We start from the raw sequence: 26,061 nt of genomic DNA on the forward strand, positions 1-26,061 counted from the left end.
GGGGTTAAAGGAAATGGTAGTTAGTTCCTTGACTACCTGCAGCGTTTGTCTGTTTCTCTCTAACTCTCTGTCTCTTTTGTTCTTGACTCTCTCTCTCCCACTCTGTCTTTTTTAAATCTCCCTTTGTCTCTCACAGACATAACTATCTATCCTTGATTGTTGTGTGTGTGTATTTAATCCCCGCTGCAACTTTCCCACGCTCACTATAAATTATGCACGTATGTATTTTATTGCCGCTACCACTTTCCTGCGGTCCTTTATAAATTGCGCATGTAAGTTCCCCCGCTCTTATTCATGTGTGTTTTATTTCCACTATGGTTTTCTGATACTGGAGTAGGTTTATATATAGGTCATCATGGGCTGAAGGGCATAATTAAAGCATAATTATATTTTAATTAGGCATTGTAGCAACTGCTAACGGCAGCGCTACTAAAATGAAATACGTCACACAACACGAGGGTGAACCTGTAACTGACTTTATTTTTAATCTCTCGCAATGCATTTAGGGGACAACCCACTTCCTGTCTGGGGCACACTGGTCTGTGGAATCATGTCAGCGCGTTGCGAAGTTGCTTCCTGCCTAGCAATGTGCAACCAGGAAGTGGAGACATCTCCCAGGCAACGCATAATGAGGACTTCTCCTGAGAAGGGAAGGGGGCCTACACCATCTTGTACCATATGACTGAGGCGGTGATTTGGCCCTTCCAATCGTGTGGTTGCTTGGCCCATTACACCACGCCTTCCCCCCCATGCCCCCCAGAATCGCTGCCCCCTTTGAGCAAGTCACAGTACTGTCTTTAGGCCAGGACAGGCTGATCTGAGTCCAAATGCACTGCCTTGAGGCAGTCAATGGTAAACATGTACTGCAGCCCATCAATGTCCAGGGTGAAAACTACACCTTCACATTGTAACACCTTGAATGGGCCTTTGTAGGGGCATTTCAGGTGTGTTCCTTGCTGTCCTCTCTGAACGAAAACGAAATCAGTGGACTGTAGATCTGCAGGGATGTAGCAGAGTGGAGAGCCGTGACGGGAAGGTGACAGAGGTTTTGGCTTACCCATCTGTTCCCTCAAGCTTTGGAAGACATCTAAGGCACTGGGCTGTGGGCTGGGAGGGTTGAAGTGAATGTCCCCGGGATAGTAAGCGGGAACTGTACACCATTCTCAGCGGGTGATGCTGGCAGATCTTCTTTTGGTGCTGTGCAAATTCCTAACAGCACCCATGGGAGTCTGTCCATCCAATTCGGGCCTTGCTTTCAGGTGGTGGTGAAAACATTCGACAAGTCTGTTTGCCTGAGGATGGTAGGCCATGGTGTGGTAACTGGCTGCTGCAGAACTTTGCTAGGTTGGACCAGAGTGAGGACTTGAACTGGGTCCCTCGGTCTAAGGCGATTTGGGGTCAGGACTCCAAAGTGTGAGACCGAACTGGACAAGAAAGCTCTGGCGCAAGTCTCTGTGTCACATGTGGGCAGGGGCGTTGCCTCCACCCAACGGGTAAAACAGTCAAATATTGTGAATAAATTCTGCACACCTTGGCTCATGGGGAGCGGGCCAACGATGTCCATATGCATGTGGTCAAACCAACATTGCACCAGGACAAAACTTTGGAGCGGGACCTTGGTGTGTCTGTGCACTTTGGTGCGCTAGCATTCCAAGCAAGTCTTAGCCCACAAGGTTACATCATGGGGGAGGCCGTGCCAAACAAACTTATCAGACAGCAGGCAGCCCAAGGACCTTATCAAAGGATATGACAGGCCGTGTACTTGGTCAAACATCCACTGTCACGATCAGTGAGGCAACTGTTGAGCAACATTGAGTCCTCCTGAGGTAGTGGTGATGGCCGGTCTGGACAGCCAATCGGCCCACATTGGATTTGCCTGCGACATGATAAATGTCCGTGGTATACTCAGAAATCTAGGAGAGGTGTCATTGTTGCTTCACTGATCACAGGTCCGAAACCTCGCTGAGTGCATGGGTGAGTGGTTTGTGGTCTGTGTAGGCGATGAAAACCCTTCCTTCTAACGTGTACCAGAAATGTCATATTTCCAGGTACAGGGCCAATAATTTGCAGTTGAATGCGCTGTATTTGAGTTCTGGTATCTGGAGATGTTTGCTGAGGAAGGCCAGGGGGAGGGGGGGTGCCACTGTTCATCGAACCACTGCTCCAGCACCGTGCCGACCACTCTGTCTGATGCACATGTTGTAAGGGCTGGAAGGGGGTTAAAGAGTCTGGATGGGCCAAAGATGTGACCTCTGCTAGTGCCGTTTTGGTTGCCTGGAATGCTTCAATGATTTTGTGAGTCCACTGGAGCATCTTGATGCTGAGTTTGATGACATCGAATAGGGGTTGCATGAGGGTAGCTGCTCCCGGGAAGAAACAATGATAGAAGTTCACCATCCCTAGGAATTCCTGTAGACCTTTAATTGTGCTCGGCCTGGGGAAATGTTGGATGGCTTCCAGCTGATCCGGCAGTGATGTGGTACCCTCACAGGTGATATGGAGACTAAGGAAATCGATGGTTTCCAGGCTGAACTGGCACTTAGCCGGGTTCACTGTGAGTATAAACTCCTGCAATCTGTTGAAAAAGTAAGTCAGGTATGTCCTGTGTGTGCTGGCATCAGGGCTGGTGATGAGGATGTCACACAGATAGACGAAGATGAAATAAAGATCCCTGCCAACCACGTTCATGAGACGCTGAAATGTCTGGGCTGCGTTCTTTAATCCATAAGACATCCGAAGAAATTCATAAAGGCTGAAAGTGTAATAATGACTGTTTTGGGATATCGTTAGGATGCACTAGAACCTAATGGTACCCCTTGCCGAGGTCCACCCTCAAGAAAATTCAGCAACCCTGGACCCATGTAATGAAATCTTGGAGGTGTGGGATGGGGTATCTATCTGGGACTGTGACATCATTGAGTTGTCTATAGTCACCACAAGGATGCCAACCACCAAAATTCTTCTGGACCATGTGCAGTGGGGACGTCCAGGAGCTGTTTGAATAGTGGATGATACCCAACTCTTCCATGGCAGCAAACTTGGTCTTGGCTTGGAGAGTTTGTCCTGTGGGAGGCACCGTGCCATTGGGATCTGTTGGTTTCGATGTGGTGCTCCATGCCAAGTGTTGGTTTAGCATCATGGAAATTGGCCACTAAAAGGGCATATTCATTGCGGTCTAGAGCATGGATGCCCAATGGCAAAAAGGAACATTGCCGAAGTGTGAGGGGGTATGACTGAAATGTGATAGCGTTGACCAAACAGCATCTGTTCATGTCTACCAAGAGCTCATGTGCCTGGAGGAAACTGGCTCCGAGTAGAGCTTTCCCAACGGGCGCAATTGTACACTTCCAATGGAAACCAGTTCCTGCAGTATGGATTTATGCCTGTTTGGAATGGTGAAGCCATTAGCTGCATGTAGGGGGAGGCACTTGGGATTGTACTTGAGCTGGAAGTATGTCAGCAGGATGAGGCTTATCTCTGCACCCTTGTTGACTAGGAACTCCCTCCTTGTCCCCTGGTCTCTTTTGTAGAGTAGGCCTTTATGTGTGCCAACTGCCGAGGCCACTATCGATGGCCGGCATGCTCATTTCCTGTCACCGGCTCGACTTGGCATTGGGGTAAAAGTATGGAGGGGCACACTGCCAGGTGTTGTGGCCCCATCTGTGGTGGTAGAAACAGTAATCGCTCCATTTGTCTGTGTGTTCATTACGTTGCGGTTGGGCCACGGCTACTGCTGATGGAACTGACGGAGGGAAAACCCCTAGAACAGGGGCTGAGCCAAAGGTTCCGACAGTGTAGATCAGTTGTACACATATCGAGATCTGCTGCGGGTTGCGGTAAAGTCTGCCTGCTTCCTTGGATACCAGGTGTGGGGCGCTGAAATCCATGCCTGATATTTGCCGAGGAAATGTGCACTGGTAGCTTGGGGAGGAACAGGGCCTCAAACAAGAAAGAGTTTGTATGCCCATCTGCTAAAGCCACCTTTTCATGCATGAGCTCAGAGGGGTTTCTATCGCCCAGGCCTTGCATATTCAGGATGTGGACGGCACACTTGTACTGAGTGAGTTTCAGGGAACTGAGGAGGAAATGCCAGAATTGTTGGTACTTATGCTTCATTGGAGGATTTTCCACCAAGGAGCTTACTTTGGCTGTGGTAGCAGTGTACAGGGCACTGACAACATACCAGAACTTGGATTCCACCAAGACAATGTACCAGAACTTGGATTCCACCAAGACAATGTACCAGAACTTGGATTCCACCAAGACAATGTACCAGAACTTGGATTCCACCAAGACAATGTACCAGAACTTGGATTCCACCAAGACAATGTACCAGAACTTGGATTCCACCAAGACAATGTACCAGAACTTGGATTCCACCAAGACAATGTACCAGAACTTGGATTCCACCAAGACAATGTACCAGAACTTGGATTCCACCAAGACAATGTACCAGAACTTGGATTCCACCAAGACAATGGCTCTGACCTGGAACATCACAATTAGGAGCAACACTGATGCAACTTTATTTCCTAGCTGGAGCATGTGGGAACTTTATCTTTCTCTGGCACCAATATCACCCAAGCTCTTTGAGAAAGAAATATTAATGTGAAAAGGATGGGCCCCACAATGATTCTGGTGAAGGGTCGGTGGTTTATCTCAACCACAACAAATTGAAATTATTGATACAGTATTACTTTTTTTTTTGGGTCTGTGAAAGTGCATAGAAAAATACATTTTGTTGTTGTTCCATTCCCAGAGATCAGTTGCATCAGGACTGGGCACTTCATGGCCTATTGATATTTGTTATCCACGCAGCATGCTCCAAATACTGAAACATTAAATATATGCAAGACTTGCATAAACCACTAGTTAGACTTTCATCAATTTATATCTATCTTGTACACACAACAATTGCCAAGCTTATTCCAGGGACTTGCACATTTGAAGGACAGGAAGTCTAGGGGAATCATGTTAGGCATTTTTTTTTATACAGCTGGCGAGGTACCAAATGGTCAGCAGGTCAGTTGTCTGCGCTAAGTGTTTCCGGGGTTTCCTATCAAATACACATTTGCAACTTGCCACAGAACCAGTTGAAATTCGAATGCCTGTCATGATTATCCCAATGTTCCTCTTTGTATGGAACAAATGCATATTCAAGTCTCTGGAATTTGTTTGGCTATTGTTGACTGTATAAAGTGGACATAAAATGGGTAAAAGCATTTTAATGGGAAAGAGTGCATTTTGTGATTCATATATTTTATTTAGATGTAGCAGGCAGATGCAATACAGACCAAGTACCAAAATGTCATACAAGTGAAGTACTATCATTTCATTATTATAGCTACCCATCAGCAAATCCATTAATAATTAAAAATTTTATTCAATCCATTGCCTTGGCATTAAGCTCTTACAAAAGAAAGACATTCAAACATTTCAAAAGAGTGCATAATATAATGAGACAGAACAAGCAAATCAGTGGGTGTCAATTCATGCTCTAATGTAAGAGAGGGTGATAGAGGTTACTGTTCTTTATGAGAAAGATGTGCGATATAAAAATTGTGCTTGACTGCAGAATTGAGCTGGGATTGTTCAGATCTTGAAATATCCTATCAATAGGGAAAGGCATTCAGAGAAACTACTTATTTTTTAAAAAGTATCCCAAATTATACTATAGAATATATACTCACAATCAAGTGATGAATATTCTTTTTGGCTGTGGGAAAATGATCTTAAACTTCCCTCTGTTGAGAAGACGACTTCACTGGCAGTACTCAAGAGTGCCTGTAGTGAAAGTAAGGGAGGATGTGGCTGGGATTTGGAGAGGTGACCTCATGGTACAACCCTGGAAACCCAGACAATCACTTGAGTGTAAAATGTTTTAACTGCAATAAGGTCACTTGTTGGAATCTAGTGACTGGTGCATCAATGTTAAACCACAACCATGGTACTTCTGGTGGATTTCTGGTTAAATATAATCAATGGGATATTAAAATGGGGTGACAGACAGAGATCCATGGAAATGGGTTCATTCATGGGTAAACACTTGTGACATAAACATTTTTCCATTCTAATCCTTCAATTGTGAAATATCTTATATCTTAGCAGAAAGCTGAGGCTTTCTCAACCTTACATTGAACTGGTCCTCCAAACTGCTGCCATGCTCCTTGAAAATTCCAATGATCTTCCATTGATGCTTGGAGGATGGCTTTCAGTTTCCAAAGGACGGCTATCCCATGGGGCAGTGGAACTGTTGCTCTTCCATTTATTCCCACAATTTGATCCTTGACTTTCTGCATGAAGCAAACCAGAACATGAAATCCTGAGGAGAGAGGTGAAAATCTAAATGTGTGAACAAAATATTTCTAGGGCTGTGAGTGACACCTTCTGACCAAAATAACAAGGTTCCTTTAGGTATAGTTCATCCTTCTGATTTGTCCAGTCAAAGCATTGTCTAGGTTGCTTCTAAATTTATATTATTAGCTACAGGTATCTGCCCTTTATCACATGCATAGTTATGGATCTGCACTAATAATGGTTTTCTATTTACTTGTATTTCAATTCCTACTTCACCATATCTGTCTCCCTTTGTCTTTGTTTAGCTTCCATTCTATTTACTCCTCTGTAAGAAAGGTAATTGCTTTCTTTGGTATAAATGTCTTCTTTTCCCTTCATCACCACAAGTGCAAGCCAGCCTGAACATCAGGTCCGAGGCTTTCGGCACGATACACTAAGAGTAGGCTGAGGAAATTCAGATCTTGTTAGAAGCTCTACCTTTGGAGAAGGGTGAGCATAGGACCTCTGCAAAAAGTAATGGGAAACAAAGAAGTGGTGAGTGAACTCAATAAATATTTTCATTGATTTTCACTATGGAAGATGCCAGCAGAATGCCAGATGTTGGATAGTGGCAAAAGGCATCAATGAATGTAGTCGCTGTTGCTAAGGCAGAGGTGCTGGAAAAGTTAAAAGTTTGAAAGTGGATATATCACCTGGACTAGATGGACTACACCAGGGTTCTTAAAGAAGTAGCTGAGGAGATTGTGGAGGCTTTTATAGTGATTATTAAAGAATTGCTGGATTCCAGAATTGTCTGGAGGACTGGAAAGATCCAAATATAACTCTACTCTTTTAGAAGGGAGAGAGAAAATTAGAGGCCAGTTAGTCTGACTTCAGCTAGATGTGCTGGAATCTATTGTCGAGGATGAAGCTTCAAGACACTTGGAGGCACATGATAAAATTGGCAGAAGTCTACAATTGTTTCCTAAAGGGGAAATCTTGCTTGACAAACCTATTGGAACTCTTTGTGGAGATAATAGGAAGGGCAGACAAAGAAGGGGCTGTGAAAGTCGTTCACTTGGATTTTCAGAAGGCCTTGGACTAGGTGCTACTAAACAAGATAAGCACCCATGGAAAGATATTAGCTTGGATAGACAATTGGCTGACTGGCAGCAAGCAGAGAAAGGGGTTAAAAGGGGCATTTTCTGATTGGCTGCCGGTGACCAGTGGTTTTGCACAGAGCTCATTCCTGGGACACTTCTTTTCACATTGTATGCAATGATTTTAATGATGGAATTGATGGCTTTGTGGCCAAGTTTGTAGATGAAACAAAGATAGGAATAGGGACAGGTAGCATTGAGGAAGCATTGAGTCTGAAGAGGTCTTAGACAGGTTAGGAGATTGGGCAAAGAAATGGCAGATGGACTACAGTGTAAAGTTTATGTTCATCCACTATGGTTAAAAGTTTAAAGATGTAGACTATTTTCTAAATGGGCAAAAAATTCAGAAATCAGAGATGAAGATGGACAGGAGTCATTGTGCAAGATTCTCCTTAAGGTTAACTTGCTGGAAAGGAAGGCAATGTTGAGGCTTACAAAGGCATTTGTCAGACTGCACTTGGAGCATCGGGAGTAGTTTTGGGCTCAAGATCTAAGGAAAATTGAGTTGGAGAGGGTCTAGAGGAGGTTCACTATAATCATCCCTGGAATGAAAAATTATTATGAGAAGCATTTGATGACTCTGGAACTGTACTCACTAGAGTTTAGATGTTGTAGGATGGAGGTGAGAGCTGGTTGGTAAGAGGTTGGGAGTTAGTGGGGAGGTCAGACCTGGAGTGGGAAGGGCCAGCAGTGCATTTGCTACAAGGTAGATGAGTTCAGGCCTGAAGGCAGATTGGCAAAGGGCCACGTAGAGAACCTGGGAAAGGATACAAACTTGTAAGTGGGTAGAGATTGAAGCTGATGGTTATGGACCTACCAAAGTTGGCCATCCAAGAAACTCAGCAGGCAAGGCAGCATCTATGGAAAGCAATGGACAGTCGATATTTCAAGCCAAAAATCTTCGAGTTCTTCCAGCACTTCCTTTGTGTATTACTCCAGTGTTCCAGCATTTGCAGACTTCTTGTTTACCTCAGCAACTTGTTTACCAGGTACAATAAGTGTGTTCTACCACAAGAGCAGCCTGCCAACATGTATGAGTACTGCTGGTATGGGATTTTCTATGAATTGAAGAGTTGTAAATAGAATAGCTGCAACAGAAGATCCAAGCAACAAGGTTAGGGCGGCATGGTTAGTGAAGCACAACACTATTACAGCATCATGTTCGAATCTACCACTGTCTGCAATGAGTTTATACATTCACTCCATGACCATGCGGGTTTCCTCTGGGTGCCCCAGTTTCCTCCCACATTCCAATGACGTATGGGGTTATAGAGTAATTGGTCAGATGGGTGTATTAAGGAAACACAGGCTCGTGGGCCAGAAGGGCCTATTACCATTCTGTATCTCTAAATTAAATTAAATTAAGTCTATGAATCTTGCCAAAAGGTACATTTCGCCCTATTCAATTTCAAAACAAACTTTTGGGGTTAGGGCAATGATAGTAAGGTCCAATTTAATGCACATCTGCAGCTGCACTGAGAAGGCACAAGCAAACTTTATTCTTCAGCCAGTTCCAGAACTTTGGGCTAGTAAACACAAACTGTATATTTTCAAGTTGAGGTAATTGATTAGAAATCGAAGGGCATCATATATGTCTGTCCCTGTTGATACTTGCCCTTTAGAATGTGTGATGATGACTTTTCACAGAATGAAAAAGCTTTTTCTACATTAAAACTTTTCAAATATTTTGGAACTCCATCATAACAAGGCTGGTAAAATTTAAAAACTGGATGTGTGTGCTGAATAATTCCCAATTAGCTGAAGCCTGAAATATCACTTATATATGGATTAATGATAAAATAACTGATAAATACAAAGCGATTCATTATGTATATAGGTTTGGAACTCATTGTGATCATAAGGTAATATTTAGGAATTCTGAAATTATACAAAAAATACAGCAACACAGAAAATGTTGGAGGAACTCGATGGGTCAGGCAGTATCTGTGGAAGACCACAAACATGTCGATGTTTTGGGTCAAAACCCATCTATAAACATGACTAAACATTTGTTGGATCATTTCATTAATGCTTACAGGGGAAGGAATCTACCCCTTCCTAAACAACCCCTCAGAGGTGAGGTTGCTCAAAATTGGCTTCAAAGAATAATCTGTTACTCATTTACATCACTATGCTAAAAAAAAAATAACACATGTAATATTGTGGCTCCAGGTTCGGCCACCTCCATCTTCTCCAGATAGAGAGAAATAATAGATCGACTTCATTCAGCTTGAGCATGAATTATTTTTCCAGAACTATTGTAGCCAACTGCTACAAAGAAACACACAAACACACAGTGTGGCAGGTTAAACTCAATCTTTTATTAGGGCTGGAAAAGCTGCTTTTATACTGTTCAAATTCCCACCGTTTTTGCTGATTGACTGAATCAGCCATATGAATAATAGCGGGCGGGAACATCTATGTATATGAATGCCCTTCTTCCCCAGCCTGTTTCTGCTGAGTTAGCTGGGCAGCTTGACCAACGCCATTTTAGGGCTGTTGGTCTGATGCTGCTCCAGCTTTTACCCCCGCCAGCTTGTTGTCAGCAATTGCGGGCCGCCACACCATTTCCAATATATCTAAGTGTGCCAGAAGCTCTGTTAATGAAAACACAGAAATGCGGGAGGAACTCAGCAGGTCTCACAGTGTCCATAGGAGGTAAAAATATATGCTTTGATAACTTCCTTTCTACTTTAAGCTGTCAGTTGTTCTGTGGACACAACAAATACTTAAACCAAACGCACAAGGCTGGCTACATTCAGGAGATTGCAATAACATGGAATCTGAAGCTAAACAATCTGCTGAGGGAATTCAGTGGGTTGAAGAATATATTGGGAGAGGAAGAATGGTCAATGTTTTGGGTTGGAACCCTTCCTCATGACAGGGAACATGGAGAAGGGAAGCCAATGTAAAGAGAACAGGAGCAGGATAAGAGTCCCATGTGGAATTGGTGAACAAGGGAGAGAGGAAGCATATTGGCTAGAGTCAGTGGATTGGCAGATGCCAGACAAAGGGAGAAAGAGGCAAGAAAAGCAGAAAGGTCAGCTGAAGGAAGATGCATCACAGGGTGGAGTGTGTGATTAAAAAACAAAGTTTGCCAGTGCTGGAATATGATAAAAAGAGAAAGTGACGATAAAGAGACCAAGGAGAGGGATGGGGAGAGGGAGAGAGTGAAAGAATCCAGTGACATACCCATTGTCTCCACCATCTCTTGCCCCACCGAACCTTTCTCATATTTCCACTCCATCCTTTCCCCCCTTGTTCCGTCCCTTCCCACCTACATCCATGATACCTCCCATGCCCTTCACCACTTTGACAATTTCTAATTCCCTGGTCTCCATCTCCATGGATGTCTAGTCTCTGGACACTTCCAAACCCCCATTAGGAAAGTCTCAAAGCCCTCCACTTCTTCCTGGTTCAACAACGTTCTGACTTGTTTTCCTCCACCATCACATCATCCGTCTGACAGAACTTGATCTCATCTTTAATAACCTATTTTGAAACCTCTCCTTCAAATCAAAGACATAGTCATGGGGACTTACACAGGTATATTTTCATTTTTGTTGCTTGCATGGAAGAGTTGTTGTTCAAACCTACCCCAGCACCATCCCAACCCTTCTTCCATCACATTGAAGACTGCATTGAGGCTATTTCCTGCACCCATGCAGAACTTGTCAATTTTATTGCCTTTGCTATTAAACTCCATCCCACCCTAAGATTCAATTGTATAATTTCTGACACTTTTCTCCCCTTTATTTCAAGAGACAAGGTACAGATTGATATTCGCAACAAATCCATTGACTCCCACAACTACCTTGACTTCAACTCCTCCCAGTCTGTCTTTTGGAAGGGTGCCAACACTTTCTCTCAGATTCTCCACCTCCATCTCATCTGCTTTCAAGATGAGGCCTTCCATTCCGGGACATTTGAAATACCCTCCATTCTCAGGGAACTTGACTTCCCCTCTACCATGGTCAATACAGCTTTTCTAGCTTTTGGAGTTCTGCTCTCAGCACACTGCCCCCACCTCTTTAAAACAGATTGATGATAGGGTTCCCCTGATCTGCACCTTTCATCCCACCAGCCTTCGTATTCAGCACATTTCTGTTATTTCTGCCTGCTGCAACTAAACTTTACCACCCCTTTCCACCTTCCACAGGGATTGCTCTCTCAGTGATCCTCCTGTCTGCTCTTCCCTTCCCTCCTGTCTCTCCATGACTCCTGGCACTTTACCTTGCAACTGCTGGAAGTCCAACATTTGCTCTTGTACCTCCTCCCTCAACACCATCCAGGGTCCTAAACACCATTTCCACATGAGGCAAAGATTCACCTGAATCTCCTTCAATCTCAGCTACTGCAGTTGGTGCTCCCAATCTGGCCTCCCTCTTCAGCACTGAGACCAATCGCAGACTTGGAGGCCATGTAGAGCATCTACATTCTGTCCACAATGGCCATCCTGAGCTTCTGGTTCAACATCCTTTCACATCCCCACATCAACCTGTCTGTCCTGGGTCATCTTTACTGGCAGAGGCACAATGTAAACTGGAGCAACAACTATTCCGCCTAGGCAGTCAATGATAGTTACATAGAATTTGCTCCTCTCTTCTTCTTGCTTTCCCCTCCCCTTCCTCCACCTTCCTTGTCCCTTTTCTACCAACTCCCCCTACCCAGCTCCATTCCCATTCATATCCACCCCTCCTCTTTGGTCCCATCCCCTTCCACTCCCATCTCCTTCACTGGATTCTTCCGCTCTTCCTCCCCCCTCCATTTTGGATCCACCTGGCTCTCTTTATAAATATAGTGATATCTTGTAACCTTCTGTTCTTATCAGATTCCAAGACTGGTGGCGTTTGCCTTCTCAGCACCCACTCCACCTGACCCCTCTGTTTCTCTTTTCTCTCTCTTTATCTGGCATCTACTAACCTGCTGCCATACTTTTCCTGTCCCAGATTCACCCAGTCCTACATGGGCCCCTGTCCAAACCCTCCCACCCAGCCTTCTTCTTTATACTAGCTTCTCCTCCAAATCCTCAGTTTTGATGAATAGGTCTAGTCTGAAATGTTGTCTTCTCCTGTTGATGCTGCACATCCCAATGAGGTCCTCTAGCACATTGTGTTTAGACTCCAACTGGCTTTGCAATTTATTGTCACTGCATGGAGATGCTTTTTTTCTCTAATTCCACCTATGTTTATGTAACAGGTGGGATGCAAGATTGCTGTAACATTGTTTCTCTACTTCTTGATTACCAACTACTACTGGATTCTAGTCGAGGGTCTATACTTGCATTGTCTCATACTGATGGCCTTTCTGTCCGACAGAAAATATCTATGGAGTTTCACCTTCATTGGATGGGGTAAGATGCTAACATTTTCTTTTTACATAAGTCAATTAAGGACATAAAATAATAGAGGGAAATTGAGGAAAATATTGCCCATCTCATACCTTAAAGTTTCTTCAGGAGAATTCACTTAATCCCCATTGGCAAGCGCGAACTTCTTGGTTGGTGAGCATTTTGGAGGCAATGACAACAACTCCCCAACCTCTAGCAGAGCAATGGACAAGAGTAGGAGTGGATAAAATGGTAAAGTGTTTATTTGGAAAATGGCTAATTATCATGGGATAAGGCCAGAACTTGGGAGAGTAAATTAGGAACAGAAATGTAAAGGATGTTTAGGGATCACATGCATAGGTTTGTCCCGATAAGACAAGGAAAGGATGGTAGAGTGAAGGAGACATCATTGACAAGAGAGGTGAGGCAACTAGTCAGAAGGAGGAAGGAAGTATATATATCAGGTTTAGGAAACAAAAGTCAGGAAGGGCTCATGAGAATTATATGGTAGCCAGGAAGGATCTTAAAAAAAGACCATAACATCATAAGACATAGGAGCAGAAATAGGTTATTCAGCCTATCGAGTCTACCCCAACATTCAATCATGAGTTGATCCATTTTCCCACTCAGCCCCTCTGTCTGGCCATCTCCCCATAACTTTTGATGCCCTGGCTAATAAATACACCTGATGAGCTGGCCTCCACAACCACCTGTGGCAACAAATTCCACAGATTTACTACCCCCTGCCTGAAGAAATTCCTCTGCATCTCTGTTCTAAGCGAATAGCCTTCAATCCTCTTGTCCTAGACACTCTCACCAAGACAAACAACCTTTCTACATCTACTCTGTCCATGCTTTTCAACATTTAAAATGTTTAAATGAGACCTCCCTTCTTCTACTATATTTCAACCAGTACAGGACAAGAGCTGTCAAACCCCCCTCATATGATTACCCTTTAATTCCCGGAATCATCTTTGTGAATCTCCTCTGAGCCCTCTCCAACACAGCTCATCCTTTCTTAAATGAAGAGCCCAAAACATCTCACAAAACTCCAAATTACCTCTCACTAGTGCCTTATAAAACCTCAACATCACATCCCTGCTCTTATATTCTATTCCTCTTGAAATAAATGCCAACATTACATTTGCCTTCTTCACCGCTGACTCAACCTGCAAGTTTACCTTCAAGCTCTCCTGAATAAGGATTCTCAGTCCAATTTTCTCCTCATTAAAAAAAAAATAGTCTACCTGTTTATTCTTTTTTACCTAAGTGGATGACTGTACATTTTCTGACACTGTATCTCATTTGCCACCTCTCTGCCCATTCTCCTAATCTGTCCAAGTCCTTCTGCAGTCTTCCTGTTTCCTGAACACTACCTACTCCTCTACCTACCTTCGTATCCTATGCAAATTTGTCCACAAAGCCATTCATTCCATAATCCAAATTAGTAATATATTACATAAAAAGAAGTGGCCCCAATACTAACCCCAGTGGAACACCACAAGCAACAGGCAGCTAACCAAAATATAATCCCTGTATTCCGACTTTCTTCCTGCCAATCAGCCAATGCTCCACCCATGCTAATATGTTTCCTGTTGTACCATGGCTCTTATCTTGTTAAAAGGATAGGTGAGCGAGAAGGGAGTATGAGAAGACCTTAGGAAGTAGGATTCAGGAAAGCCCTAAGGTTTTCTACATTTAAGTGAAAAACAAAACAATGATGAGAGTGTGGGTCGGACCAACTTGGGATAAAGAAGGGAACATGCCTGGACACAGGTGAGGTAGGGGAATCCCTAAATGAATACTTTGCTTCAGTGTTCACCTGGGAGACGGACCTTGGTGGATATGAGGTCAGTGTAGAACAGGCTAATGTACTGGAGCATATTGAGGTAAAGAAAGAGGAAATGCTGGATATTGGATAGTTAAGCCCCTGGGAGCAAACAGATATTACAGGATGTGAGGGAAGAGATTGGTCGAGCATTGATGATCTTTCCATTCTTCCTGGACACAGGAGAAGTACTGGAGGACTGGAGAATAGCAAGTGTAGTCCCTTTGTTCAATAATTTAAGCGAGAGTATCCTAGGAATTATAATTATAGACCAGTGAGTCTAACATCAGTGGTGGATAAATTATGGGAGAGGATTCTTTGGAACACGATTTAAAAGCATTTACCTAGAACATAGAACGTAGAACATTACAGCACAGAACAGGCCGATCGGCCCTTGTTATTGTGCAAATATATATTCCTTTAAAAAAAGTACTAAACCCTCCATGCCCCCTTAACCCTCTACTCTTCTCCCATCCCCTAAACTTCCTCCACATTAGTTCTGTGCTTTCACCCTTGAAAATCTATTTCTAATTTACTCTCGCTAGTTCCTGTCTCATCCCATCATAATTAGCCTTTCCTGTATTAAACACATTCCCATTTTGTCTGCTTTCATCCTGATCCACAGCTCTGCTTAAGTTCAGGGAGTTGTCATTCTCACCAAGATGCTCAACCTGACCAGGCTCATTACCCAGAATTAATGGCCTCTCCTCTCATCAACTGGTCCACAAACTGTGTCAGGAATCCTTCTTGAACAAACCTGACAAATTCTGCCCCATCTATCCCTCTTGCAATCAAGAGTTGCCAGTCAATATTAGGGAAGCTGAAGTCTCCCATAACAACAACTCTGTGTTTCCTGCAGCATTCCAAAATCTGCCTGCTTATCTGCTCCTTTGTGTCCTGAAAGCTATTTGGGGGCCTCCCATCGTATTCCTTTTAAAACACCTAAACCCCGGTACCTGTATCATCAATCCTGCACTTCCTCCAACCAAGTCTCTGTTACAGCCACAACATAACAGTTCTTCGTACTGATCTATCCTCTAAGTTCATTTCCTTTCTTTATAAAACTCCTAGCATTAAAATAAATACATTTCAAACCCTCTAACTGAATACATTTATGTTTTGTCTGCTGCCTTTCCTTCCTCTTAAACTCAGAACACATGGCATCATGCTTTTGATCTTCTGCCCTATTCTCTGCACTTACATTCTGATTCCCATCCCCCTACCAAACTAGTTTATACCCTCCCCAACATCTTTAGCAAACCTGGCTGCCAGGATATTGGTCCTTTTCCAGTTCAAGTACAGCCTGTCCTTTTTGTATAAGTCAGACCTTCTCCAGAAGAGATCCCAATGATCCACAAATCTGAACCCCTTTCCCCTGCACTAACTCTTTAGCCACACCTTCATCTGCCACAACTTCCTATTCCTACCCTCTATGGCACATGGCACAGGCAGCAATTCTGAGATTACCACCCTTGAGGTCCTGCTTTTTAATTTCTTTCTTAAACCCTCTATATTCCCTCTTCATGACCTCATCCCTACTCCTATCAATGTCATTGATCCCAATGTGGATCACGACATATGGCTGCACACAATCCCCTCCAGAATGCTGTGAACTCGATCAGAGATATCTCTGATCATAGCACCTGGGAGGCAACGTACCATCCAGAGCTTTGATGTCACTCACTGAACCTCCTATCTGTTCGCCTAACCAATGAGTCCTTAATCACCATAGTTTTCTGTGCCAGAAACATGACAACTGCATCTTGTCCCTGGTAGATCATCTCCTTCAACTGTATCCAAAATGGAATACTTATAGTTGAGGTGAACAGCCTCAGGGGTGCTCTACACTGTTTGCCTATTCTCCTTCCCTCTCCTAACAGTCACCCATCTACCTGCCTCCTGACTTTTGGGGTTGACTGTCACCCTGAAGCTCCTCTCTGTCACTGCCCTCTGCCTCCTGAATGATCTAAATTTCATCCAACTCTAGCTCCAGTTTCCAAGAAGCTGCACCTGGATGCACCTCTTGTAGGTGTAGTCATCAGAGACAATTCTGCTGTCCCAGATTTCAGAGCATTCCACTGCGTTAGCTGCTCCCTCCAATCCTTGTTTCAATACAATGAAGCATAATCTCCTCAGGGATAGTCAATGTGGCTTTGTGATGGCAGGTCATGCCTAACAGGTCTAATTGAGTGTTTTTGGTGGAAGTGACAAAATAAATTGATGAAGGAAGGGCGATAGATGTGTATATGGATTTTAGTAAGGCATTTGACAAGGTCCCCCATGGTAGTTTTATTCAGTAAGTTGTGAGGCATGGGATATATTGAACCTTTCAGGATTGGCTTGCCTGCAGAAAGCAGAGGGTAGTCATTGAAGGAAGTCAGTGATCATTGGAGTTCTGCAGGTATCTGTTCTGGGGTGTCTGCTCTACATTATTTTTATAAATGACCTGGATGAACAAGTGGAAGGATGGGTCAATAAGTTTGAAGATGACATGAAGGTTGGAGGTATTATGGATAGTGCAGAAGGTTGTTGTAGGTTATAGCAGGATATAGAAAAGATGGAGGGTTGGGCAAAAGGTAAGTATGAAGTGATGCACTTTGGAAAGTTGAACTTGAGTCCATGATTATTGGCAGGAATCTTAACAGTGTGCTGAAGCAAAGGGACCTTGGGGACAAAATCCATAGATCTCTCAAAGTTGCCACACAGATTGAAAGGGTTGTTAAGAAGGTTTATGGTATGCTGCCCTTCATTAGTTGGGGGATTGAATTCAAGAGCCATGAAGTAATGTTGCAACTCTATAAAACTCTGATTAGACCGCACTTGTATTCAGTTCTGGTGCCTCATTACAGGAAGAATGTTTTGGAGAGGGTGTAGAAGAGATTTAGCAGGATGTTGCCTGGATTGGAGAACGTGTCTATGAGGCAAGGTTAAAAAGAATGAGAGTTGACATACTCGAGATATACGAGATTATGAGAGGCATAAATAGGGTGGACAGTAACACTTTTTTTTCAGGGCAACAGTAACAAATGATAGAGGACATCTGTTTAACTGAGGGGTGGAAGGTTGATGGGAGACGTCGGGGTAAGTTTTTTGACACAGTGAGTAGTGAGTGCCTGGGATGGATTGCCAGTAGTGGTGGAGGCTGACACAATTGGGACACTTAAAAGACTCTTAAACAGGCAAATGAATACAAGAAAAATGGGTGTAAGGTAGTGGAGGATTAGATTGCTTTGTATGTTTACATAGGTCCACACATCATTATGGATCAAAGGATCTATGCTGTAATTTTCTATGTTTGATGCTCAGTAGTTTGGTGGGAGGAGGCAGGGGTGAAGTCGGAGATTAGTATCTATTGGCAGAGACTGATGAGCACTCCAGTTGATCAATCATAGATGGAACTAAAGGTCTAAATGGCTCTAAATTTAATACACAAATAATGTAGACTTGAAATTCTTCTGTCGTTGACCATGAGAGGTTTTAATGGAGAATTTACTTGGGATCAGCATGCAGTCAATTAACAATGTTTGATCAAGTCTTTCAATAGCAGTTTCAATTTTCTATTGTAATAATGCATGGTTAATGACAGAGCCATAAAAGATCATATATTTCACAATATTCATTATTCTTTGGAAAATTAATAGTGAAGTAAACTTAATAAGTAAATTGCCCTCTCTATATTCCAGGAGTTCCAGCAGTTTTTATTGTGGCTTGGGCCATTGTGCGAGCAATTTTGGATGATGAAAGGTGAGAAAATATTAAGAATTTGGAAGAATTTCATTTTCCTTTGTTCACCAATGCCTGAATAAAATCTGTTATTTCTAGTTTCTCCACAAGGCATAATATTGCCTGCTCCTTTAGGCAGGCAATATAGAACTCAATATAGGTTCAAAAATCCCATATTTTTTATAACACTGGGGTTCACAATCCTGTTGTAAATTTTATAATCAATTTTACATTTTCAAGTGCAAGAGAAGAGCATGAAAAGAATAGCCATCACTCGAGATCTATCTCTCCATCTATCTGTCTATCTCTGTGTATGTGTGCAGACTATGTGTCTATTTTTACACACACATACACATCTATATGTAATAATACATTTTAATTGACATAATCTTAAAATGTAAAAATTATGAAAAATGTTGAGGTCAAAAACCTTACTAATATCTTAATAAAAATTATTATATTCCTTAAATAATGCATCTGACTCTTTAAAACAGATTTGTCAAGGTCCTCCAAACTAATCAGATCCTGGCAATGTTTTCAGCCACAAATATGCCTTGCTGTTGGCCTCAGTTTTTAAATCAGACATAGATATTAGTGGGAAAGCTAGCATTTACCTTGCACCTTTAATTGTTCTTGAAAATAAAAAAAAATGCAGATGCCAAAACTCTGAAATAAAATATGAAAATTATGTAAACACTCATCAGGTCTAGCAGCATCTGTGGAAAGAGAAACAGAGTTAATGTTAAAGTGTGAGATTCTTTGGCAAATGTAAAAGGATAATCCAAGGTAAAGGAAGGTTCTAAATGATTAGTTTGGAGCTGCGAATGGGAAAACCAGATTATCATCTGAAATCATTGAATGAAAATATTATTTGTGGTAGAAATCTGAAATTAAAATAATGAAAATTGTGAAGTGATTGAACCAATATTGTCTGGAAGCCTGAAGATGAGGTGCAAGTAACTGCATTTATGTTGAGTGTTATTGGGACAATGTGAGAGATTTTGTTTCTTTCTCAGACATTTTCTTTCTACCATATTCGGCTGTTATTTAACATTATCACTTCTCCAAAATAAGTTACAGGTGTGCCAACAACATTACCAACTGGCCAAATTCTTGCGGGAACACAGTAAATTGGAAAAAATTATGCTTACGGTCTGATTAATGTCAATCTACATTGGAGTCAAAAAGAAAATTCTGCAGGTACAGACTCCAATCTGTATGCAGAAGATAATTGGTAAAACAAAAAGTGCATTTGGAAATAAAAGAAAGGAGATTTGGTGAAGACCATGTAGTTGGTGTTATGAGGACAGTTAGTTGCCCTGATATTGATATTTTTGCTGCTTTAGATGTTCAAATGCTTTTATTTCCTTGCTTTAACCATAAGTTTTTGTCTTGTGTGTGAAATGTCAGTCACAAAGCTTTTGCTCCAGAATTAGAAAAATTCAAACAACAACCACCAGAACTCACAACAAGAGACTCACGTTGCAGCAGTATTAACATTATTTTCTTTATTTTTATAACAAAGATGCTGGAACCTAAAAACGGACAACATTAACTGGATTTATCAAACACCAGTTGTTATGGCTATCGTGGTAAGTGCACACTACGATTTTGGGTTGTGATTCTGATTGAAAGGAGTAGTAAATATAGTTAGATTAAAAGAGCTAACATTGAAAGTTTAAAGAATCAGCAATAAAGATTTATTTTAAAGTTTTGTGTAAAACCAATTAAAACCGACTCATTCATTGTAATTACTGTGATTGTTGCCATTCTTCACACAGTTCTGCAACATAATATTAGGGCTAGTTGGGTTAACTACATTACAAATTGTGGAATTAATAGAGGGCTATTATTGAAGAGCTTTCAGGCTCTTAAACCTCTCCTTGTTACACTAATCATGGCCAACACCCACAAAAATTATTGTCTGCACTACTGTAATACCACTTTTATTCTTGCGCTATATTAACTGTGAATATTAATTATCAATCTATCTTTCATATTTATTATCTCTTTAATACAGTTTAATATCTACAACTATTTTCTTTATTTGTGAAGTACCTGTTGGCTATGGTAAGAATTTCAGTGTCTATGTACATTGTACAATGTATATGACAATAAACTCAGTATCATTATCATTAGAACATTGCTCTATTAAGAGAAAGCAATATAAGATTCACATTAACTTCGCCTTTGAACGACCTGCTGGAAGAAATTTGGCTTGTGCTTTATATATCAGGAGACATGTACAGCTGGTCTGTTCTAGTTTGACAACATATTGTTCACCATTGTGCAAAACCTTTGAATACTAAGATTGTTCATTGCTAGTATTTCCTCATGATGAGGTATTAAAATATATTGCTCTTTCTAGCACAATCTGTAGCAAATATATGAAGTGATAATGCATAATTACAGTAGAAAAGAATATTAAGACAGAACAAAATAATTGTGCCTCCATTAGTGTGACCATTACTTCCAGTAGAACTAGAATAAGCAACGAATCTTTGGAGGCAAATACCTCAGATCATAGATTGGAAAGATTTACAGGGTTAATGAAACTAGCTTGGGTAGATAACATGGTTGGCATGGACAACGTGGGTCGAAGAGCCCGTTTCCTGATGTAAAACTCTATTTCTCTCTGACTCTGATATGTCTTGTTAATCTAACACTCATTTTTCTGGTTCTTATCCATCAGAGAAATGTAACAAATTGTTACACCTAATTATCCCATTCACTGTAATCATTTTTGTTAGGAAATGTTTTTAATTGTCATAGTGAGTTGTTTGTTGCAAGAAATGAATCAGCACTCAATGAGGTACTGCAGGAGGTCATCATAAAGCATTGTAGCATATTCTGATAGGCTGGGCAATTAAATTAGCTTTACTAACTCTGTAAAGTGGTTTCAAAACCAAAGTTTAGCATTTCTTCTTTGCCACAGTTCTCAAGATTTCTATAGCAACCGATCGTTTTTGACTCAGCCAATGTAACTTCAGTGTGCAAAAAGGCTTTTTGTAAAATAGTAAGCTTACATCTAAAGATTTCATAGACAAACAATTTATTTCATTTTGCAAACCTACTTGTCTTCATTCTTTCCTTTACATTACATGATGGTGGATTAAATGACTCCTGCAAATTACTGCAAGGCATCAGTAGGTGGCAAGGAAATAAAGAGGAGATTATGGCCATGAGAGAGAGAATAAATTGCAGGGCTGAAAAAAAAGGTGATTGGAAATGGGATGATGGAATTGGTTTTCTGGGAGCTGGCATGGATTTGATAAACCAAATAGCTGCCTTCTATGTTGTAGTAAACAAATGAACAAATTCGCCATTGATTACTACAAGTAGGCATGCAAAATTCTGACCAACAGATACCTGTATTGTAGTTCATCAATAGAACAGGATGTTGCTTTCTGTAACAACACACTCTAATCTGACTGCAAATAGACTGCAAATTTATTAGGATCAATGGACAAAGATAAAGGTTTCTTAGTACCTTTGCGCATTTGGAAAACACCTTAAATGTAGTGTGTTATTGAACGCAATTTTTGGCCATGATACAACAGAAAAATTTTGGATTGAAAACCAAAATATTTTAAAAAGAGAATGTAAAGGCAGGAAACTCCAGAGCTCAGGGCCTCAACAGATGCAGAATTGGGCCAACAGCAGAGGAATTAAAACTTGAGTACAGGAGACTAAAACTGAAGAGGTGAAAGAAGCATTCACAGTTAAATGCAAACTACATGATACCTGGATAGATGTTTACACTGGCACAGTAAAATAACTATTAATCCATCTCATACATTTCAGATAAACTTTATTCTCTTTGTAAATATCATTCGTATTTTGGCAACTAAGCTTCGAGAGACCAATGCTGGGCGATACGATGTAAGGAAGCAATACAGGTAACATTTGATAATGTCAGCTTAATCTTTATCCGAACACAAACACAACCACTGTTCCACTTAGTAATTGGATGGCTGAAACTAATCAATATCTTGGTAGTGGTGGTTCTTTTCAATAAATTTCCTTCAGATATTTCTTAAACTCCTGCTCATTAATTTGTTTCTGAACTCCAAACAGATAGATTCAATATTTGATTCCCTCAAGGATAATCTCTCGAGTATTATCATATTTTTTCTAATTAAAACAGATACACTTTCCCCTATCTTTCTAAATTTAAATGTATTAAATTTTAAAATTAAAATTAGACTTACAGCACGGTAATAGGCCATTTTGGCCCGTACTGCCCAATTAACCTACAACTCCTGGAACGTTTTGAATGGTGGGGATGAAACTGGAGTCCCCAGGAAAAACCCATGCAGACATGGGGAGAATTTACAAACTCCTTTACAGACAGCATGGGATTCAAACCCATTCTTTGAGCTGGTCCCATTGTCCCAGCAACCTGAAGTCCCCTCTCCTTCTTACATGCTGCATCTCTAATTGGGCATTGGCCAGCCACCCCCTCAGATGTTTCTGATGCCAGGAGAAATAATGAGTAATGTTTTTTGGGGAATAACACCTGATTTTCCGTCTGGGCACTGTCCAGCTGCATGGCATAAATATTGACTTTACTGCTTTCCATTAAACCTGCTCACCTTTTCTTTTCCCTCCCCCATTCCTGTCCTTCCATTTTTTTTCACAAACCCAGTCCTACCATCCCCCCTTCTCCCTCATTGCTGCTGTCCCCTCCCTCCTTTCTCCACCTATCATCTCCTGCATTGTCACCCACCCCCCTCCCCCTCTCCTCTTTTGCTAGGACCCTTGCTGATTTTTTCCTGATGAAGAGCCCAACCCAAAACGTCAGTTATGTATCTTTGCCTTTTCTACATAAAGAACACTGTTTGACCATGAACCCCCCTTTCTTTTTCTCACCTCACAAGAAAATGTGTTAAGACTATTTGATAACACTAACAAAATATCTTGGTGGCAGAGAGTGGCAGAATTACTTGACTGTATCACATTATTGTGAGATACCCCACTTTGCTCTAACCCCTACCCCCCCCACCCCCGGCCCCAAGCAGTCCTTTCCTTCACAGTAAATGCAGTCATGAGCTGTCAACTTGAACTGATATTCATTGCTGTCTTACACCCAAGTTGAGATAATGCCACAACTGAGTTATTTTCAGTTCTGAATTGCCTGGATAAGTGAAAGTTAATGGCATACAGTTCGTGAAAGTGTTTCAGTTGAAGTACATTTTGGACAGATTCATTTATTTACTTGAAATGCTGTGAAGTATTTACACTATTAGAAATAGCTTCATATTTAGGAATGCTTAGTTTGCACCAAAGAAATAAAATGGATTAAGACCTGAAACATTCCTTCCTGGAGCTGTAATATATTGAAGATCTTACACATGGCTCAGTTTCTTCCTGTATAAATTCCCATGTCTGGCTTGGTGAATTAATCATCTTCAAACAAGCTAGATTACAATACACCCTCTTACAAAAAGTGATGCTGCAGAAACTTAACGTGCAACAGGTACAAGTCAGTACTCAACACAAGCAAACTTCACTGACTGCCAAATCATTAAATGTTTTACTCTTTAACATTGATACTGTATACACTCGTGTAAAAGTTGAATTCTCTAGCCATTTTTTAATGTTAAATTTATGGAGTCGATATTACATGGATACTACCTCTAAGGGACTGAAAGTCATATTAGAATCCAAAAGAGTGAAGTCAAAATTATATCTAAAAAATAAAGAACAAAAACACAGTGAATTTGGTAATAATACAGGGTCAAAACATATGTTCTACCAAATAACAAAAACCATGAGTAAAACCTGAAAGTCTGCAGACACCATGATTGAAGTAAAAACACAAAGAATTGGGTGGGGGAGGTGGTACGAAAGGGAGAGCACAAAGGAGGAGATGGGGTTTGAGTATTGAGAGGTGTGAAGGGATAGGGAAGGTTAAATAGTGGTAGTGGAGGGGAGGATGAGCCCATGAGATCTGACAGTGGTGTAGGAAACTGTTGAGGGAGTTGGATTGGGGGAGGTCTGGACTGCGGTAAGACTCTGCATTGCCAGAGGTGTCAGGAACTCTAGTCAGGTGGGAAATCCACGTCGAAGACATTGGGAGCTCTCATGGGCAGGTGGCCGGGGCTGAGGCGAGATTTCGCGGCTGAGGCATAGAGAGCTCTGGCTTGTGGGCGGCAGGAGCCAAGGTGAGAGACTAGAATAGACTTTTACATGAGGTAATATATGGAAAATTCCAGATTTATTGGCCAAAAATAGAAGGTTACCTTTTATATGAGATCGACTTTTACACGAGTTTATTTCGTATCTAATATTAAATCCAACCATGCTATATCAAAGAGGTATGGTGTTGAAGTCTGACAATCATCTTGAGATCCATCTTATCTCTTGAATTTGTCTTGCCATTTGAAATGATGTGAGAGTGACTCGTACATGTTCATTGACAGATGAATGACAGAGTAACTCTGCTTTATTTACCATTATCAAGTATAGATTTCAAAACTTTCTGAGGTGGTAATGGTTCCTGGATTAAATAATAATACATACAGTGAAAAGAAAGACAATAATAATCATGAAAATTGTTCACTCTTCAGAAAATGTTCAGTCATGGCAAAAGATGAGAAAGTGAAGTAGTTAACATAGTTTGATAAAAGCTGTAGAGTTGGATGGCTCAGATGAGGTACCACAGTTCTCTCTGGTCCTGCACAATGATTGATGGTCTGAGGAAGCAGAAGAGTGGCTTCACAACTGCCTTTATTCAGTGAACTGGGCAACATTGAAGGACTTGATGGCAGATATGAATGAATATACCACAGTGGTCACTGACTTCATCAGGAAATGTGTGGATATGTGCATTCCTACTTAGACTATCTGGCTGTCTCCAAACCAGAAGCCATGGATGAACCAAAAGTTCCTTACACTGTTGAGGACCAGATATGAGGTCTTTAGGACTAGAGATTCAGAAACATATAGGAAATCCAGACATAATCCATGGAAGGCCATCACCAACACAAAGAGACAGTTCCAGATGAAGCCGAAGTCTCAGACAAATGCCCACATTTATAGCATTATATTCAACAGTATAAAGGCAAAACAAGGCAGTATCATCAACTGTGATGAATCTTTTCTGGATGAGTTCAGTTCCTTCTCTGCTCGCTATGAAAGAGAAAACAATAAAGAACCCTTGTGAGCCTTCATAACCTCTGGTGACTCTGTTTCCAGTTTCTGAAGCTGAGGTGAACAGAGCTTTCAGAAGGGTGAATCTCAAAAAGTGTCTGGTCCAGATGGTGTACCTGTCTGAGTCCTTAAATCCTGTGTGAACCAACTGACTGGAGGTTTTGTGACCCTCGCAACAATGGTCTGAAGTCTCCAGCTGGTTCATGACATCCATCATTCCAGAGCCCAAGAAGAGTAAAGTGACCTCCCTCAATGGCCATCACCCAATGGCACTGACATTCACTGTGATGAAGAGCTTTGAGAAGTTGGTTATGGTGCGGATCAACTCCCATCTCAGAAGGACCTGGACCTATTTTAGTTCACCTATTGTCACAATGTCAGATGCCATCTAGTTGGCCCTCCACTCTGTATTAGATTACATAGACCATAGAAACACTTCTGTCAGGCTGTTGTTCATTGATTACAGCTCAGCATTCAACACCATACCACCAAAACTCAGGACCAACTAAAAGATCTAGGACTCTGTCCATTGCTCTGCAACTAGATCCTCGACTTCCTCATTGGCAGACCCCCAAACAGTGTGGATTGCC

At 41.6% G+C, this 26,061-nt stretch overlaps 1 protein-coding gene across 1 annotated transcript in view; it reads left to right on the plus strand.

Annotated features, from left to right (window-relative positions):
* LOC138762446 (parathyroid hormone 2 receptor-like) overlaps positions 1–26,061 on the plus strand; it is a 96,107-nt gene that overhangs the window by 40,146 nt on the left and 29,900 nt on the right. The window contains exons 7-10 of the mRNA XM_069936204.1: positions 12,636–12,789; positions 18,277–18,337; positions 19,842–19,908; positions 22,121–22,215. Coding sequence (XP_069792305.1) covers positions 12,636–12,789; positions 18,277–18,337; positions 19,842–19,908; positions 22,121–22,215 — 377 coding nt within the window. The remainder of the gene's footprint in view (positions 1–12,635; positions 12,790–18,276; positions 18,338–19,841; positions 19,909–22,120; positions 22,216–26,061) is intronic.

This window comes from Narcine bancroftii, chromosome 4 (genome assembly GCF_036971445.1).
Source record: "Narcine bancroftii isolate sNarBan1 chromosome 4, sNarBan1.hap1, whole genome shotgun sequence".
Lineage (NCBI taxonomy): Eukaryota > Metazoa > Chordata > Chondrichthyes > Torpediniformes > Narcinidae > Narcine > Narcine bancroftii.